The sequence below is a fragment of the Anser cygnoides genome, chromosome 6, assembly GCF_040182565.1.
Source record: "Anser cygnoides isolate HZ-2024a breed goose chromosome 6, Taihu_goose_T2T_genome, whole genome shotgun sequence".
Classification (NCBI taxonomy): domain Eukaryota; kingdom Metazoa; phylum Chordata; class Aves; order Anseriformes; family Anatidae; genus Anser; species Anser cygnoides.
In genome coordinates, this window is record NC_089878.1 from 28,847,718 (window position 1) to 28,866,377 (window position 18,660).

An 18,660-nucleotide genomic window follows, 5' to 3' on the forward strand; every position below is an offset into this window, starting at 1 on the left:
CCAAGGAGAAACCTCAGCATGTGTGTTTTCCCTTAAATTACTTACTGGGACATTGAACAGAACAGGCAGGGTTTTAAACTGGGGAATCTCCACTTTATAGCCGACAGCCTGTGAACCCATCCACCAACTGCAGGGAAGGAGACCTTTTAACAGCTGAGTTAGAAAGCTCTTGATGAGTTTATGATGGCATGATGGATGTGCACATTAAATGACAGCAGATAAAACAGCTACAACATAATCTTTATTTTACACATGAGTTTTCAAGAAACCTACTTTTGCAATAGGAAATATGTATTGCGTGCTCTTTGGTAGCCTGGACAGAGCCTAACTTAAAGGAAGTTACAAAGTGCTAATAAATCAACGTGTAAAGATGGAAAATTGTAAAAGACAGATGAGGTGATAATACATCTCTGCTATAGTCCTTGGAAAGTTTTTTTTGGATCGCAATGAAAAGTGTAGCAGTCTCTTCGCTCTCAACCTCTTGCAGTGTTAAACTCTTCCAGAAATAAGTGTCTTTTTTCTTTCCTAGGAAGCCAATATTAAACAAATAATAATAATCAAAAATGAAATAAGACTTGAGAAGTAGGCAGAGGGGGCACTTCAGCACTGAGAAAACAATCCATCCAAAGAGAAGGCAGTTACTGCGTTGTGGTTGTCGTCCACTTTGGGGGATTACTTGATTTCAGTCTCTTACTTCCCAAGGACTTAAACATTTTCCACATTAGATATAATGAGAATATGATGTAAATGCTCCTTGGGTTATGTGACACAGCCAGCCCAGGCTCCCTCCTGTTTAGTAACCCACCAGTGTACTCCTTGCATCTTTCCCACAATTCCTGCAGTTCCTTCCACACCATGACACAACTCCGGGGATTCCCCTCATGCATCTTTGCCTACAACGCCATCCTTACACTAATCTCAAAGAGATTGTGGCTTAAACCTACAAATCATAAACCTGAAGAGATGATTTAACATCGGTCTTCAGCCTCCTCAACGCGCACACTAGCACGTTATGCAGCACAGTGAGCACGGCGTGGCCTCCTCCAGCCATGTATTAGAAGGACATCGCAGTTGCCCTGTGGGCTGGCTTTGATCCTCGATGTGCAGCTTTGGGCTGCTCAGAGCAGACCAACCGACCGATCCCCTCCCGGGAACCTGCAGCAGGGTCGCAGCCACCCAGACCCTTGCTGAGGTCTGACCAGCAGGTAACAGAGGTGCTCAGGTTTGGGAGATGCATTCTGATCTGCAGTTACAAATTTGTGTTACTACATAGTTATACCTGCTGCTGATTTTAGGCAAGCACCTCTGTTGGATTTGGCTATCAATATCAGCTCTGTTTATGCCATCTGAGGCAAAACTCTGCAAGATTAGAACCAAAGTGACACCATGAAACAAAACCAGAGTGCTGTAGGTCTGTTTTTTTCTGTTTTTTCCTCAAAAAAAAAAAAAGGTTTTTCACTCCCCCAGTTTCAACTGAAGCCAACCTACATCTGATACCCATGATGAAAGGCCAGGTAAGAGCCAATTCTTTCCTACCAGATGTCAGCTTTGAAAATTCGGGATGAAAACGCTGAGTGAAAGGGGAAAGGACTTTGACACATCTATTCCCGCAACACACACACACACAGAGCATCCTGCAGAGTTCAAAAGTGCACCAGTCCCGTTTCCAGTCTCAGAATAAAAGAGACTTCAGAGACAGCCATGATGTAACTTGGGAAATTCACGCTTCAGGAAAACTTAGGTCTGTGTTCTCCATGTACCATTTGTACAGCTCAAGCACTTTTGTATCTGGGTCAAGAAAGCAGTAAGTACACGTGCCACTGAAGTGCTTGTTCCAAACGTGGCACCACATTTGTGCTTTTGTTTCCCACTCACTGCATAAGCAGAAAAAAAGCCCTGGTCATCCCATGACTCTAGAAGAAAATTTTACCTTTCCTGACCCATCTCTTCTGAAGTTTTAACCCAGATTTTTTTCTTTAATACTCACTTAAAGAAATCCCAGATACATAGAAAATCCCATAAAATATTACTCTCATTTTTTTTATTGAGTTCTATTCTTATACTGAAGTTCTTGCATTTTTATGGCTCTACATATCCATTTCAGCTGCTGGAAATTTAGGAAAAAATCGATAACAATGTTTTTTATAGTTCAACTTGCTATTGCAAAAGCATGACTTTAATTTGCAACACAAATGGTGTTCTGTCCAGGAAGGCAAGAAAAAAAACTTTTACCTTTTCACCTGCTTCAGAGGTTTAAAGTCCACATGCAAACATTATGTGTTCAACGAGCCACCTGCAACTATGCCACAGCCATCTTCACATATGATGCAAGTGCGTTCACTATTAAGATCAACAAATTGATATTGCAAAAAATTATCTGGATTTATAGTCTCCATAAAATGATGGCTTCAGCATTTCCTAGTATAAGGTGTTGTCATGCTCACTGAAAACTTTATTGATAAAAAGTTTTTCTCATTCCTTATTTGATTTTTTTGACACTTGCTAATGTATCTTTAAATTAAGTAGAAGAATGTGGAAGTGGAGGGTAAAGAAGTGTTAGGGGATTTAGCAGTTTTCCAAATTGCTAAAAAGAATATATATGTATATACATATAAACAAACTTTCGGGAGCACTGGCTTTTATTTTCCTGTGGTGACTTCTAACCGTCACAGGCGTATAATGAATGTCTGAACATTAAGAATTTATGTGTGCTGCCTTAGATGAGCATAATTCTCAACTATTATTAATGAGGAACTATAAAACACACTTCAAGTTTTATGCCTAAATTACATGACGTTTCCTAAAACCATAAATACATCTGCCTATTGGTATCTACAGAGAATTATATAACATGCTTTTATAACGCAGTCACCGAGGCAGTGGAACTCTTCCCATCTGAGAAGAGATCTTACAAGGATAACTTTCTGCAGAGTAACTCTTCCCCTGCTCTCTTTTCTAAAATATTTATAGGTGCCTCTGGTCTAGTCAGAAAATGGAGGAAAAAAAAAAGTTTCAAAAGTGGCACCAGTATTTACAACATAGCTTGATCTTGATTTTCAATATCCCCTGAAAAACAAAACCAGCATTTCATTGTAATTCATTTGTTATTTAAGAGTGAATACAGCTTTACAATAGTAAAATGGATTATAGCTTTATCTTTAGTTCCATATTCATTAAATTTCTTTACAAGTAAAGTCATTTACTGGTTTTCACTTCTGGGAACATCATCCAGTTCTAGTTTTTATATCACAAATTACGGCTTCTGTCTCAGATGATATACAGTGATACCGAAAATTTTATTTGTGGCAAAAGAACCTGGCAAAACTCCATTTTTCTCAGGCTAGAAGTACGTAGTAGCATGGGTTTTTAGATCAGCAGACCCAGTAAAGACAGCATGGTATTGAACTGTCACATGTTGTTCAGTGGAAGTCTAGTGGAAGAGGGAACCATCAGGTTCAGTTCTTCATTCCTCCAAATCAGAGGCTACTCCACTGCTGTCTCTGGTGGCTATGTAATGTCTGCCTCCGGTCTGACAGAGCGTGGACGAGGGGTCAGTGAGGGCAGGAGAACTAAAGCTGGAGGTGCACGCCTGTCACCTAGAGCACCCAGAAAGTTGCTGCAGACACAGAACTGGGAAATGATGGAAAAGGTGGGCTACCTGAGGATGTACTGAGCAGAGGGAGCGTCACTGTATTTGACGGTCATGAAGAAACTGCTCAGGAGCAGCTAAGTATCTGTGCTTGCTGCCAAGGCTGCAAAGACAACTTATTAAAGGGAAATCAGGTGCAGATGGCAACAGAAATCTACTGCAATTCTTGTGCAGCGTAGTGCTTTGTAACAACATAGAGATTTTCACCAGGAAATTTAAGGAACATGGGATTCTTTTCCTTGTTTTTGCCTAAGCATATCTTCTGCATTTTAAACTCCTTGCCACTGCAAGAGTCATTCAAAGACACTTTTTTTTTTCTTTTGGTCAAAATCAAGTAAGAGTTCTTTTTCATCAGACCAAAACCAACAGATCCCTTTGCTTCTGCTCAGCGGCAGGTAATTAAAACATTTGTAAACTCAACGCCTGCACTCAAGTGCAACACAGACACACCTGAGCAAGGTCAACATCGGTACGAGCACCTAATGGTACAACACTAGTTATTATTTCTCAAGTCACAATATATCACCCAACCACAAAAGGTACATGAAATTCCCTGCAGTTCTTGGGAACAGGAAACATTTTCTAAAGGCTTCGAGGGGATAGCAGCAACTTAAAAGTGGCAGAGGCAAATGGCATTAAGATCAAAAGTATACTAGGTGCCAGAAACCGCAAGCAAGAAATACATATTTCAAAAAGTAATGCTAAATTGAAAATTCAAAAGCAATATATCTTTTTTTGTGGCCAAAACATGTTTTCTAACCACAGTGCTTATTTTTCAGTTAGTCAAAGGCTTTTTTCATTGCAAAAACCATGTAGTCTAAACCCAATAAAACAAAAGATAAGTTTAAGCTGCTGTGGTCTTTAGCTAGTAGGCGCTGTAGGAGCAAGTAGGTAGTGCGCATCAAAATGCAAGCAGCAAGTGAGCTTAAAATGTTCCCAAATCTCCTTCGAATGAGCTGCAGCAGCTTTCAAGATGAGTCAGCAGGCAGAAGAGGTAATCAGAGTAGCAGAGCAAGGGGAAAAAAAGAATGGGGAACAAAGAAACAACATTCCCACTGGAAAATTATTTCAGCAAATGACAGAAGCAAAGCTACCAGAAGACAGCCGGTCTGCCCCATGCCATTAGACAGTTACTAGGGAAAAGCTGATTGCCTGCTGCATGGCCTCTTCTAATGCTCCCTCTGTAACACCTGATGCAACTGCGAACCTGGGACTGGGCTCCTGCAGGGCCGCCCCGAGCAGGGTGCCCAGCACCACGTCCAGGCACCTTCTGGAGATCTCCAAGGAGGAGACTCCACCACCTCTCTGGGCAGCCTGTGCCAGTGCTCAGCCACCTGCACAGCACAGAAGTGCCTCCTGGTGTTCAGACGGAGCCTCCAGTGTGCCAGTTTGTGCCCATTGCCTCTTGTCCTGGCACTGGGCACCACTGAAAAGAGCCCATCTCCATCCTCTGTGCACCCCCCCCCCTTCAGGTGTTTAGAGACATTGACCAGATCCCTCTGAGCCTCCCCTTCAGGCTGAACAGTCCCGGCTCTCTCAGCCTCTCCTCACAGGAGAGGTGCTCTCCTCGGTCATCTGGGTGGCCCTCTGTTGGACTCTGGTGTGCCCATGTCCCTCTCGCACTGGGGGGCCCAGAACAGGACACAGACTCCAGGTGTGGCCTCACCAAGGCTGAGTTGAGGCGAAGGATCACATCTCTCGGCCTGCTGGTGAGACTTGGCCTAAAGCAGCCAAGAACAGAATTAGCTGATACCTGAGGTATTGCAAGACACCTACACAGCTGAAGCAGCTTGGCCACACATGGGGGAGGACACGATTTCACCTGATTACATTCAAAGACATCATTAACACCTTGACACTGCGAGAGCAGTGATGTTCCTGAAGGCCAAAGCAGCTGGTGACTGAGCAACCAGGTCTGGTCTGGAGAGGGGCCCAACTTCCAGAAGATGCAACAGCCTTGTTCACTAGAAGCGTGATTTGGGGGATGATTCTCTTTTCAAAACTTATGCCCCCCCAATGTATTTATTGCGGTATATAGAAAGCACGCGGCTATTCTGTTAGGCAGAAGCCTTAGCAGAGCAAGTCCTGCACCAGCACATGGCATCATAAACAGTTCCTGCAGGAAGAAGTATGCAGACTAAGACAGAGGGAAATAAAAATACAGCTGAGATGGTTGGTTTTTAAAGAGCATTTTTGGACACAAACTGAGTTTTAAAGAGCATTCTTTCTCCCAGTATTGGAGATCAGGATACATCACAGCAAACTTTATCTGACTAGGGGAACTGAGAGCACCCAGCTGCACGCATGGTTAAAGTGCTGGACTATTTCAATTTCTGGCTATGGAACTTAGATTCTACCTTGTCCAAAAAATTCCCCCTGCCTTTTTTTTTTTTCTTTCCAGATGGGAAACAGAGACTAATTTCTAGCCACACTTTAATCATTTTCCAATGCTCATCTGGCAGATTGAGCAGCTTGAATATATTCACTTTAGCTAAACAAACAGATATATTCTCAACGAAAAAGAAGTCCAGCAAAACATCCATAAACATCCATTTTTCATGTCCTTCAGATTTAATTTGTCTAACACGCCAGTTCCTAGAGAATTAGTACATTGTTTTTCTGTTCTTAAATATAGTTTTGATTACAACCAAATTCAGATTCTCTCTCTCCCTGTGTTATCTTTATTCTGAAAGCTTAATTATGTCTTCCTACATTAGCGTTCCTCTACCTTCCAGTGCATTCTCCCTTTCTCAGATACATTTCCAGCTGAGATGAATGAAATAAAGGAGGAGCTGGTGCATGCAAGGATGGCAGGTTGTCTGCAACTTAATCATTTTTATATTAATGCATTCACACCTGCTATATGAAGCTTTTAATGAACACGAGCAGATAACAGTTGCAGGATATGGCCTACATACTTGTCTCAGTGTCTGCTGCTTGCTAGGAATTGCATTTCCACATAGTCGAGATGCCTGCAGTTGTTTTCATGATGCCTACAACTGCTGTGTACAGCAGTACTCACTCTGGGATGGACTCTGCATTTGTTCCTTTACTGAAAGCTGCCTGTGATTCAATCAGAGGGTGATGATTTCTTTCATATGTTTTGTTTTAATTCACTCTCACCCAAGCCACACTGTGCCACGCTGGATGGTTCACAACTGCTATGGCCAAGGGCAAAAGAAAAGCAGCCTCAGTTCCCAGCATTACTTTCCCAACACCACCAGCTTACCCTGTAGGGCGGCAGGCTCCACAGCTTAGCAGTCAGCTCTCCCACCATCCTATCTGTCAGGTTCTGGAAACCACTTTAATGTGAAAAGGGGGTGATAATAGCACTCTGCTGCGATGAAAGGTGCAGTTTTCTAAATTGGCATTGCACTTCAACATTGTAGGAACACAATGGAGGACATTCTTTATTCGTATGCAACCTACCTGGAGATATCACATGTGGAAGCCACTTCTGAAGCTGCTTCTTCCTGTAAGCTACCAGAGGAGGTGAGATACCATAGCAGCTGATTCAGAAATGACTTTAAATCAGATGATTTCTACAGTTTGTCTGTCTTTCAGAAAACCAGATAGCTCTCAGTCTTGCCCTACTTTCAACAGCTTTACATTTTTGAACATTAAATAAGCTGAAGGCATCTCCACGACAAGGAACCACAATTCTTAGGGCATTTCTTGCATGCCAGTGGGAATTCTGAGCAAAGGAGGCTCTCATCTCTTGCAGCATTATCCCCTAAAGCTTTCTGTAGCAGCAAGCATTACATTTATACAAAAATTAAGTTACAAGAATTCTTTTCTCTTCAGTTATCTAGAAATTCAGGATAATATCCTAAATAAATCAGCCAAGGAAATCTCTTTTTAATGAAGACTGTGTATAAATTTAAACTAGAAACTCAATTTGGTCATTTTCTCCTCATACTTCATCCTTTATTCAATTAAGAGGCACACAGATTTTTTAAACTGAATTTTGTTGAAACTGCTACTGCTGTAAATCTCAAAGAAGAACTCTTATTTCTCTCTGCACTCTTTATGTAGTAGCAGCTCCTTAAACCATATAAAACAAGTGGGCCAAGTTCTCTCCCATAGTATTTAATGACGTTCAGACGTGTCTGAAGGAGTAGCATAAGGATGAATCAAACTCACAGTCCGTATAAAGCAGGAATTATATTCCAGCCTTGACCCATTACATCACTAAACCAGCAAACCTCTTTCTTGACCTTTTATATTGGATTTACCTGGAAGAGAGGACAAATAAAATTTAGACTGAAGCTTTGAAAGCCTGCTGCCTAAAAGTGAAGTCTTTTTATTCCACAGACCAGATTTTGCCAAACTCTTTCACAAAGGTCACAAGAACATTAAACTTATGTCCCATAGCCAGAAAGCATCTAAAAGGCATCTCATGACTTGATGCTTCAAGGACAAAACACAAGTGATTGGTGGTGGTGCAGAAAAATGCCCATCACACAAATTACTGCAGCAGAAACCCAAACAACTTAAATATATGGCTTCAGCAATGCAAGGCAACGCCAGTGCCTCGGCAGCCAGTATATCTACTTTATGTCAATATGTGATTCAAAGGGAAAACAGAACCCAGTGATGCTTTGGGTAAACACCGACATGACAGTTACTGTTGTGACAGATAAAGAAGGGACTAAATCAGAGCAGAGAGGATGCTCGGTACATCTGTGACTGAGAAGATACAAAACAATAAAAGTTTCCTGTAGGAACGACAGCAGAGATCAGAAAAGAAAACTTGTGAAGTCAGCAGGGAGGGCTGCTGGAATGGCTCTTACAGAAAAGCAGAAATGGGGGAACTACAAAGCTTGAGAGCTACTATCTTGGAGCTCATGTAAAAGATCCAAGGTGAGGCTGTAGAGGAACCTATACTACCCATGCATCAAAGACCTCTCCGGAAGATTTGTAACCTTGGGCAGAGATCATCTCTGTTAGACAAAACCGACTTGGGGCTAGTCTGAAACAGGAGACTGATTTCCTTTGGCAACTCCTGATCACAGACCTCACCAGTTCCTGCACAGCATGCCAGACTTATTTGACATAAGAGCTGATGTACATCAACCTGTATTTTTAAATGAAGCAAAAAACATTCCAAAGCAAACAGCAAACCCTCTCCTGAAGATGCTTATCCCACTTGTGAGAAAACAACCAACCAACCCGTGACTGATGTTGGTCGTTACGTTCTGCCACTGTTGGGAACACTGAAGATATACCCACTGCTCTCACAGTGACATGTAGAAAACGGAACTAGATTTAACCTAAATCACTCAGGTTCTGGTAATAGTCTAGCTGTATTATTATAAATGGCAGCATAACTAGCTTTCCCTACAAAAGAATGGTGATTGCAGCGTATGCAGCATAAGAACTTACACAGAACAAAAGCACTGTGTTTTAGTATTTACTTAACAGTACAGTATAGACTGAGCAGTCTTCTAAACATCTTTGGGTTGTACCACAGGAAGAATGGCAAAACTGCACTGAAAAAAAAAACACCTGTTTAAATGATAATGCTCCCCAAACTCTCTGTTGGACTTTACCCTTTCCATTTTCCAGCCTGGAACTTGCAGGAAGTCAGAGCAGAGCAGCAGAACTTCCAGATCAGCATCTGAGAAGTTCCCTTTCTCAGTGGTCTTGTGATTTAAGATGCACACAGAACAGAGCACTTTTGAAGCAAGTCTTTAATATTTTAAGAGAGAATTCTTTATTCACGGAATATGCAATAACTCTTTCCGAACGATATGCAAAAATAAACCCCAAAATTCTAATGAAGATACAGAGGAAAAAAAAAGGCAGCACAGCAGTGTTCCAAGAGAATACATAATTCACAAGTTTAAAATTCAAGTACTCCCTTCCTATGCCTGAAGCTCTCTTAAAATATTAACAATCAAATCTCTTCGGTAAGTGTACGGGGTATACTTTATTCTGAACCAGTGCCTTGGGAACAGGTTACCACTTGGGGCATACATTTTCATCCCTTCTTTGCCCATCAGAGCACGAAGAATTCTGTTGCGGGACAAGATTTTATCATAGAATTCCACCCCACCTCTGGCATAGTCTTTGGAAACAGTAGCTGCATTTCTGTCAGCCTTGCAGTCTAGGTAATAGGTCACAGCATCATAACAAACGTAGTAGAAGATTAGTCCAGCGGCGGCAACTGTGAGGTTACAGATGCTGCGAAGTATCGTGGGGCCAGTAGATAAACCCAGAGCTATCTTTACGCCTACCCCACAGAGACACGTACCAGCTAAACAAACTGGAGCCACAACTGCCCTTGCTAAAGGGCTGCTGTTCTGCAGATACACAACTTCTCGGGCAATTGCAAACTTCTGTGCTTCAAGTGAAAATGTCAGAGCTTCCTTCAAAGCAACACCTTCGTTGCTCTCCCAGTCTACCTCTTTGCCATTGATCACAACAACGTGGTTAACTATTCCTTTTTTGTCCTCAGCTGTGCTATCAAAATTAGGAGGTATGCCCACCAAAGAACCCGCAGGCAGCCAGGGGATTCCAGCACTGACTGGGTGGAAGCCAGAAGCTGCAAAAGCTCGATAGGAGTCCGTGGACTTCACATCAGTATCTTGAAGGACATCCTGAAAGACACCACTGAGCCTCTGTGAAAGCTCAGCTGGCTGCCCATCTGACCAGCACTCATGCAACAGTTTGAACGTCTGCTCAGGAAACGCATGATAGGAAAGGTTAGCGCCAAACAGTCCCACGCAAGAAGTAGCCAACAAAGTGATCTTGCGCTTCTTTACCCACACCGATGCCTTCCGCAGGAATTGCACTCCCATAGTCAACTCCTAACCTGTTCGTAACACAAAATCAGGAATTAAAGCGTGCATAAGTGTGTTTCTCATCTATGCAGCATTTTAAAAACAAAACAACATGAGAAACAGCAGAGTACAATAACCAATGAAATAGTAGTTTACATTAACAAAACACAAAATACTTCTACAGAGAAAGTGATACTCACTAATTCTGGGGCCTCTGAACAACACAGGATAATTGATACAAAGAATTAACTTCTCCATCTCCTCCAGTAAATCAATTTATTGCCGTAAAGCCAATAATAAAGCCACCATATGACCTCCTCCCCCCAGCAATCAATACACATTCTGTATTTACCCAACACACATATCTACTCCTTGCCATCACAGCCCTATCATTGCAGTCCACTACAGCAACAGACTGTAGATATTAAGGCCAGAAAGAGACAATAATTAATCTCTAACCTCCTCGATAGTACATAGCAATTTTACTTAGTTGCCTCAACACTGCCCTTGGTAACTTGAGCTTGGCTACAACATCCAAAACGGGATCATATCTTCATTTGAAAATTTCAGGAGACGGAATATGCCTTTGGAGTTCTTTCTAATGGATAATCCACTTCAATGTGAAAATAAAAATAAAGAACAGTATGAGTTTCCTCTAGTTTTTCCAGATTTCAACTACCTGGCTATGGTTCTAGCTTACTCAGCAAACAGCTATTTCCAAAAAGAACACGCTTTTAATGGCAACTTTTAAATTTTTTTTCTCTAAAATAATTTGTCTGACAAATAATTCATGCAATCCAGAACATAAACTAGAACAGAAACTGTTTCAGGGTAGATGACTACCCTGTGACTCTTTAAATAAGCAGATAAATATAAAAACTTTCAAACCTGCTAAATCCTTCAGCTCAAGAGTCCTGCTTCCCTTTGGGAGTATCAGTTCCTTTCATGGACCGAGCCATATGACGTGTTCTGCCCAGGAAAGCTCCAATCTCTTAAAAAATCCCAGAGGCTACAGAATTCTCTCCTAAAATGATGCTATGATAAAGATATAAAAGCTAATTAGGCACTTAAGTCCCATAGACATCAGTGATAATTGGGTGCCCCTGTTTCCATTTGCATCTCGCAATGTCTCTTCTCTCAGAGCTTTACCACACGAGTTGCGGAGAATCCTGCTGCAGCTGTTTAAGACGTGACTATTTCCAGCTGTCCTTACAGGAAGCCAAGGTGGCAGAAGGAAACTGTGCTTTGATACAGCCACCAAGGTCTTAGCGTAGAGCACCATCAAAGGTGGGCTTCAGCTATGCCGCTGGGCTTTGTACTGCAGCAGCTGAAACACAGACATTTACTCTTTTCTTCCACTCGGGCTGAACAATAACCTCCCACAGAGGGTGGAGTGGACGACTGGGGGCTGTAACATCATAAACCAGCACTGCATGATATGCCAGGATACACCAGTCAGGATCAACAGCAAATGAATATTAACCACAGGGAAACAAAAAGGTGGTGCTTTAATGATATGTTATTACTACTCCTTCCTATGAAGCTCTTTCAAACTATAAATTCACCAGGGGAAGAATAACCTTGTTTAATGTTTATACTGCACTGAACACATACCGAGTGCTTTAATAAAAACAATGATGCATGTAAGCATACAATAATTTAATTTGTATTTCTTAGCATAATAACTAGTGGTGTTCCAACACTGCTGAAGACCGGTGGTGGTGGTTTGTTAGACAAAGTTATTTAAGAAAAACATGCTAAAGCGACGAAAGCTTGGGTGAAACACAATTTCAAGAGTTAATATCCTCCATAGTGGAGCTATAAAACAGAAAATGTTAATATTAAACCCAAACGATCTCTTGGGAGTTAATGACCTCTTGGCAAATCTAGACTGGTAGTCTAGATCTGATTGAAAAGGTCATGCCATTTACAACAAGGGGGCAGCACTTCAAAGGGTGTGATTATATGAAGCCTCGCACTTGACCCACATATGAAGCTGAGCCAAGGACTTCCCAAGTTTCTCCCACTCACATGAGAGCAAGCTCTTTTTCAGGCTGGCTAACAGACCTTTGTAAGATCAGAAACAGAGCAAGGAAAAAATTACTCCCTCAGCTCATGTACAGCACGGGAAAGGCCAGACCACACTGAAAAATAGCAGTGTCCATTCTTGTATGATTAAATGGTGCTTGCTGAGCACATGGGATGCTCAATACCACACAGTCAGCGACTCGCATGCCCCAGGAACACCTGGACAGCTGGGTGAACCGCAGGAAAGCGGGCCAGGAAGCGCTGTGTTTATCTGCACACTTCTCCTGAACAGCCACAACAATGGGATGCACCTCCACGGCACGAGGCACGAACACCTGCTTCCCTGCACAACTAGGTTTCTTCCTGCTTCGATCGGAAAAATTCTAACAGTTGCGACAGTTGTTAAGCCCTTTTTAATTATGCTTTGTGCAGGTATGGTTTCAAATCTTTGTGAACAGCCCCCTTGCAGCCCATGCTGTAATTTTGACTGGATTAAATCCTACGGTCCTGCCACCAACCTAAAGCAGGAATAAGCTGGAAATGCCACCAGCCTATTCATTTCTCGTGATGGCCAATTCTCCTGAAAATAAAAGAAAAAATGTCTTCAAAACCTGTCAGCACTTGTGCTTTCAAATCTTCCCCTAGGTTCATTGCAAATTTTTCTGTTCATGCAAATCACACTCCAGCCCCAGCTGCGTATGGCATTTTTATCCATAAACTTTCCTCAATTTACTTGTAAGGAAGGCAACCAGAAATGACAAGGCAATTTATACGGACCATAGCCTGTAAATTCCTATTCATTTAGTTAGTTCTGGTAAAGTCACATCAGAACCTGTATGCTGGCCTCCCCCAAGGGCTGAAATACTATTTAGCACGCTGTGGTTTTATGGGCACTCATTCAAGCAAATTCACTGGAGCCTGTGAGACTTTTACTTGCAAAAGTTCAAAATGTGGGCTAGCCACGCAGCTTTTGTCCTTGTGTTTGGATGGAGGTGTTTTTTTTTTGTTTGTTTGTTTTTTTTTTTGTAATTTTATGGAGAAGGGGGGAAAGCCCAACTTAAAACATGGTCAGCAAATAGAGTGAAACCTCGACCTGCCTTTAGGGCTCAGGATTTCAAGGCTCCCTTACAAAAATAATTAAAAAATAAAAGGGGGGGGTTGGGGGGGCGCTAAAAAAAGGCTTTACGAAATGGTATTGAGGGGTGGCCGATGCCTTGCATCCCAGCCCAAAGCCGGGCCCCGACCCATGGCGCCCCTGGGGACGGGGCCGGGGCCGGCCTCGCAGCCGTCCTGCCCCCCGCCCGCCCCCGCAGAGCCCCGGGGGCAGCCTCCCCACCCCGAGGGGCAGCCGGCCCCAGGCACGTACCGACGGCTTCGCCTCCCCCCGCCCGCACCTACCGGGGCTCCGCGCCGCGGCCGAGGCGGGGCTCCCCGGGCAGCGGCCGCCCCGTCGCCGTCAAGAGGGCGGAAGGGGAAGGGAAGGGGCGGGCCGCGCCGCCATGGCAGCCGGGTTCCCCTTCAGGGGCTCTGGGTGGCCGGGGTTGTGCTTTTCGCGGGGCGTTTCGCAGCTTGAACGCCCCTCTTCCCACCGGGAGCGGGTCTCCAAAAAGCGCAGCCGTGCTTAAAATGGCACCCCGAGGCGCAGCACAGCAGCCTGGCTGCATCGCCTGTTTGGTCCCGCACGCAGCTCTCCAGCCAGCGCTGGTTTGCTCCTCGGCAGTATTTTGGGCTTGTTGCACTCGCAAAGCTCGTGGATGATCCCTGGCCCCAAGCACATCAGAGACACAACCCCCCGTGGGGGAGATCTGGCCAGCCATCGCTCCCTGCCTGCCACATGGAGGCAAAGAGCAAGGCCTCGGACACCCCAGGCACCTCATCCCCTGGGCATGCAGCCTGCTGGCCCCGCCAGCCCTGCAGCCACACAGGGCCCTGTGCTGCTGCCCCCCAGGGCCCAGAAACCCGCAGCAGCTGTTGAAGCGGCTGGTGGTGCCAGCTGGAAGAGCCACGGGTCTGGCACGCTGGGGACAGCTGTGCAAACCCCATCCAGCTCAGCAGCAAGCAGCCATCGTGCGTGCAGAGACACTCCCAGCCTTGTGTTAGCACGGAGCAAGCCCAATGGTGTCACATAAGGGAAAACTTGTGTTTTTTCTGCTTAAACATCTTTTTTATATATGTTATCAATAGATGCCTTCCACTGTAGAGGCAACAAAGGGCAACAAAGATGGTGAAGGGTCTAGAGGAAAAGACACATGAGCAGCAGCTGAAGTCCCTTGGTTTGCTCAGCCCAGAGCAGAGCAGGCCGAGGGGAGGCCTCATGGCGGCCTGCAGCTCCCTCACGAGGGGAGCGGAGGGGCAGGCGCTGAGCTCTGCTCTCTGGGGACAGTGACAGGACCTGAGGGAACGGCATGGAGCTGGGACAGGGGAGGGTCAGGCTGGGTGTTAGGGAGAGGTTCTGCACTGAAAGGATAGCTGGGTGCTAGGACAGGCCCCCCAGGGAAGTGGTCACAGCACCCAGCCTGACAGAGTTCAAGAAGCATTTGGACAATGCTCTCAGATACATGGTCTGAATTTTAGTTAGATCTGTATGGAGCCAGGGGTGGGACAGCATGATCCTTGTGGGTCCTTTCCAACTCAGAATATTCTATGATTCAGTGATGGTACAGGAACACATAGTAAGAACGCATTCAGTGGCATAACTAACATCTGCCACGTACGATTTGTTTTCTGTCATCCCTAATAGGAAAATAGCACATGCAATGCTTTTTATTTGTTATATGATTTATGATTTGCTCAAAGCAGAAAGCAGCCAGTACAGTTTCTCAATATTCCTTCATGAGTTCGTTCTACAACCTGGAACCTCTAAGAAAGCCCAGAGCAGGTCTGCCTTTTCCTTGAAAGCTCAATTTTGCTGGCGTATCAGGGGTGGTGGGTCACAGAGTAGCACATTAAGGCCAGTTAAGATCTGGCTTCTGAGCACATGGCTCCATTAAGGTCAGCCTTGCCCTTGAGTTGTATGGTCCTTGCGAAACAAGAACACAAGAGGATGGCTTTCAGCCACCCTGGAATTTCATTGGGGTGGTGTATACTGGAAAACTGGTTTTGCCTCTTCTATAAGAAAGGTATGCATTGGTGCTTTACAGTCATTTAAAAGTGTCCCTTCACACTGAACAGTCAACTAGGTAATCAGTTTTAACAAATCAAGTGGACAATGTTTTTCAGTGAGTTGAAACAGCAGAATAAAAATAAAAGCAACCCACTGTTATTATCTATTTGGATTAATTTTGAAAGTTCTTTGTAGCAGTACCTGATAAAGGCATCTTTTATCAGTAAAGGTTCAGTTCTCTGAACTTCTGAGATTTGCCTTCACATAAAAGGATTAATATCGTGAACTAAATACTTCAGAGTTTTCATTCAAATTGAGATCTTCTGCCACAACTTCTATGAAAGTATCCTAATAAAGATGTCAGTTTGATCTTTTCTCTACTTGATGATCTGCTTGTCCCCAGTATTACAGAAATGCTAGTGCTAAATAGACATGGCCAGGCCTAGCCAGCATCTCTCCCTGCTGTGAACAGAGGCTGTTAATGACAGCCTTGGTTTTAACTTCCAATGAACAAGTTGCTAATTGCTAAGAAAACACATTCCTATGTGAGAGGACACATTTCTAGCCTTAGGTTATGGTTTTATGTAGTATGGCAGATTAACAATTTGCTGCCACCCAAAGGGAGAAGTCAGGGAAAAGATCTTACCGTCCCCACCTGTCTCCCTTTGACCCGCTTATGTTTTCTAGATCTGGCATTCATTAGACCCTCTCGTGAACTACTTTTAACCATTATCAGCAGAAAACATGCTAATAGGAGAACAAACAAAAGCAACAACAAAAACCACAACACCTACAATCATTTTCTTCTAGGTTATTGAGTTGAATAGGATCATAGAAAAGTCTGAAGAGTGCCAGGGCTGTAACAAGGTGGGAGGCAGCCAGAAAAAAAGGGAAGGAGTGCTTCATCTCCCCCTTTATCAGGGAAGAACTTTAATAGCCATGGGTCTGCAGCCTCAGTGTGTAGCTTCATCATCTGCCAAAATTTACCATTTGTAAATAGGTATTGACATTCATCCTCCATACAGAAGCACAAAGAAATAATGCATGCAGATGAGGGACTTCTTGAGACTAGACCATACACTAACCAAAACACACGGAGTGATGATGGATTTTGAAAGCCTGAGAGTTGCTAAGACTTACCCTAGTGGTGAATTTGGATGGAAGATGGATAGGCTTGTTCTTTCTGAAAGGTGCTTCTGCCTTCTGTACCAGCTAGAGATGTCTGGAGACCAATGGTTTCTTATGCAAAACTCTAGATGCTGGCTCGGTATTACATTCAAACCATAGTTTCTCTTAAATGCTTTATAATAAATATGACTGTGAAAAGCAGAGATCCCAACTTTACTACGCAGCACGTTGGCATGATTCTGGTTTCAAGCAGGAGCTGCTACAGAACAGAAAAGGAAGGAAGACTGGAGTGCACCCTATTTCTGTTGTATAAGCACATCATTAGTCAGGAAACAAGGGATACAGACCACTTTTAAATTAGCCTGCTAGGTGGTGCTGTAGGACATGCTCTAAGTTACTCATTCAAAAATAACAGTTCTGTCTGATGTTTTACCAGAAGAGAGAGAGATGCCTACCATTACCTGCTTCTCTAATTTACAAATTTTGTGTAAAACCTTGTTGCTACATTAGGTGGAATGTTGATTTTTAAGTACAGAACCGAGTCTCATTGACTTCTATATATCTTAATGCATGTATGCTCACATTCTGTTCTGCTAATGTGATCTCCGAAGTAAATATGGTCAGTTAACAAATGTCCACCAGTCTGAGAGCAACATTGCTTTGGTGCATAACAAAGAGTAGTGTTTTGTAAGATTAACACCACCAAAAGAAGAAAACATTTTGCAGAAACTATTAACAATTTTAATAAAATTATAGCAATGAGGTAATCTTAGCATGCATACTGTCCAGCAGTGTGGGATACAACTGCACTCCTGTACTGTAGGATTTCACTATGGGCTCAGCACAGGTTAGAATCTACATTTTCCCTTTCATTAAGGTTTGGCTGGAATACCAGAAGCCCTGCCAGTCTTATGCTGATAATCAAAGACATATGTAAAAAGTAGTAGGATGAAAAGTTCCTGTCTCCTTGTTAAGTGCTTCATGTAGAAAAGGATGATCTGTTCCCAACTCTTTATCTTATTCCTGGGATATGCGTATGTTCTTCAAGATAAATACATAGCTTGTACTGCCTCTCAGGATGGGTGATATCTAGTAAATAGTGAGCATTCAGAAACCCAACTGTGGGAATAGAACGGGGAATTACATTTCTGGTCTCAGATGAAACCTTCAAACCCTGCTATTCAAGAACGAAAAGATTGTGCCTTTGGAGTTGGCAGGTATATTGATCAAAGTAATTAAAAGTACTACAAAGAGTCTACAGAGGGCCTGGGAAGAGATTCTCTTCCCCATGTACAATAGTTTGGAATCAGTCAGGGATCAAAAGCTAGCAGTGAGGCTGCGAGGCATTTTGCCAGCAACAAAACTGTGGGACTGACTTTGTTTCCACTCAAACACTCTTGGCATTATATTTTACAGTATTCCTCTGCTGGTCTAGATCTACCTAAAACTCAGGAGGGTTCTTTGTGAGAAAGGGAAAACATGCAAGTGATCATGTTTTTATCGCTTAGCTTTTACATTTTCAGATGCTGGGACCAATTGTACAAGCTCCTCTAGCTCTAACCAGATACACCAGAAGTTGGAAGGTTTGTGGTAGAGTATTCTCTATAATCAGAGATTTTAACTGTATTCATTAAAAAATCCTGATCTGAACATACATTGCAATTTCTCCTGAGGCTAACAGACACGTAACGTGGATGCTGGTGGAAAGTTTGGATACCGGAAGCAGAGAGCTGAGGGGGAAAACCACCTACAGATTCTGGCCAAATCAATTCATGCTGAACTCCTTGGTCGTTCAAGTAGCCTGCTGCTATTTTAAACTGATTCAGGTCTATCCACGTTGTGCAGACAGATGCTATACCAGACTGCATTTTAAATGGCATTAGATTCTAGTCACATTACAGACATCACTGTGATACCATTTGGCAAAATCAGAACAAAACTCACAAACAAAAGCCGATCATCTAGCC

At 43.3% G+C, this 18,660-nt stretch overlaps 1 protein-coding gene across 6 annotated transcripts; it reads right to left on the reverse strand.

Annotated features, from left to right (window-relative positions):
* Window positions 1-9,324: 9,324 nt before the first annotated feature.
* On the reverse strand, window positions 9,325-14,018 carry TMEM177 (transmembrane protein 177). Of its 6 annotated transcripts, XM_048050408.2 has the most exons (4): window positions 13,861-13,922; window positions 12,981-13,042; window positions 11,323-11,469; window positions 9,325-10,466 (listed from the first exon to the last, which is right to left on the reverse strand). In XM_048050408.2, exon 4 carries the CDS (start codon window positions 10,450-10,452, stop codon window positions 9,517-9,519), a length of 936 nt encoding a protein of 311 aa, XP_047906365.1. In that variant the 5' UTR covers window positions 10,453-10,466; window positions 11,323-11,469; window positions 12,981-13,042; window positions 13,861-13,922; the 3' UTR covers window positions 9,325-9,516. The 6 variants fall into 6 exon arrangements, with proteins under 6 accessions (XP_047906365.1, XP_047906364.1, XP_066855729.1 ...); XM_048050407.2 differs by lacking the exon at window positions 12,981-13,042 and having other exon boundaries at window positions 13,861-14,018; XM_066999628.1 differs by lacking the exon at window positions 13,861-13,922 and having other exon boundaries at window positions 12,981-13,460.
* Between the last annotated feature and the right edge of the window lie 4,642 nt (window positions 14,019-18,660).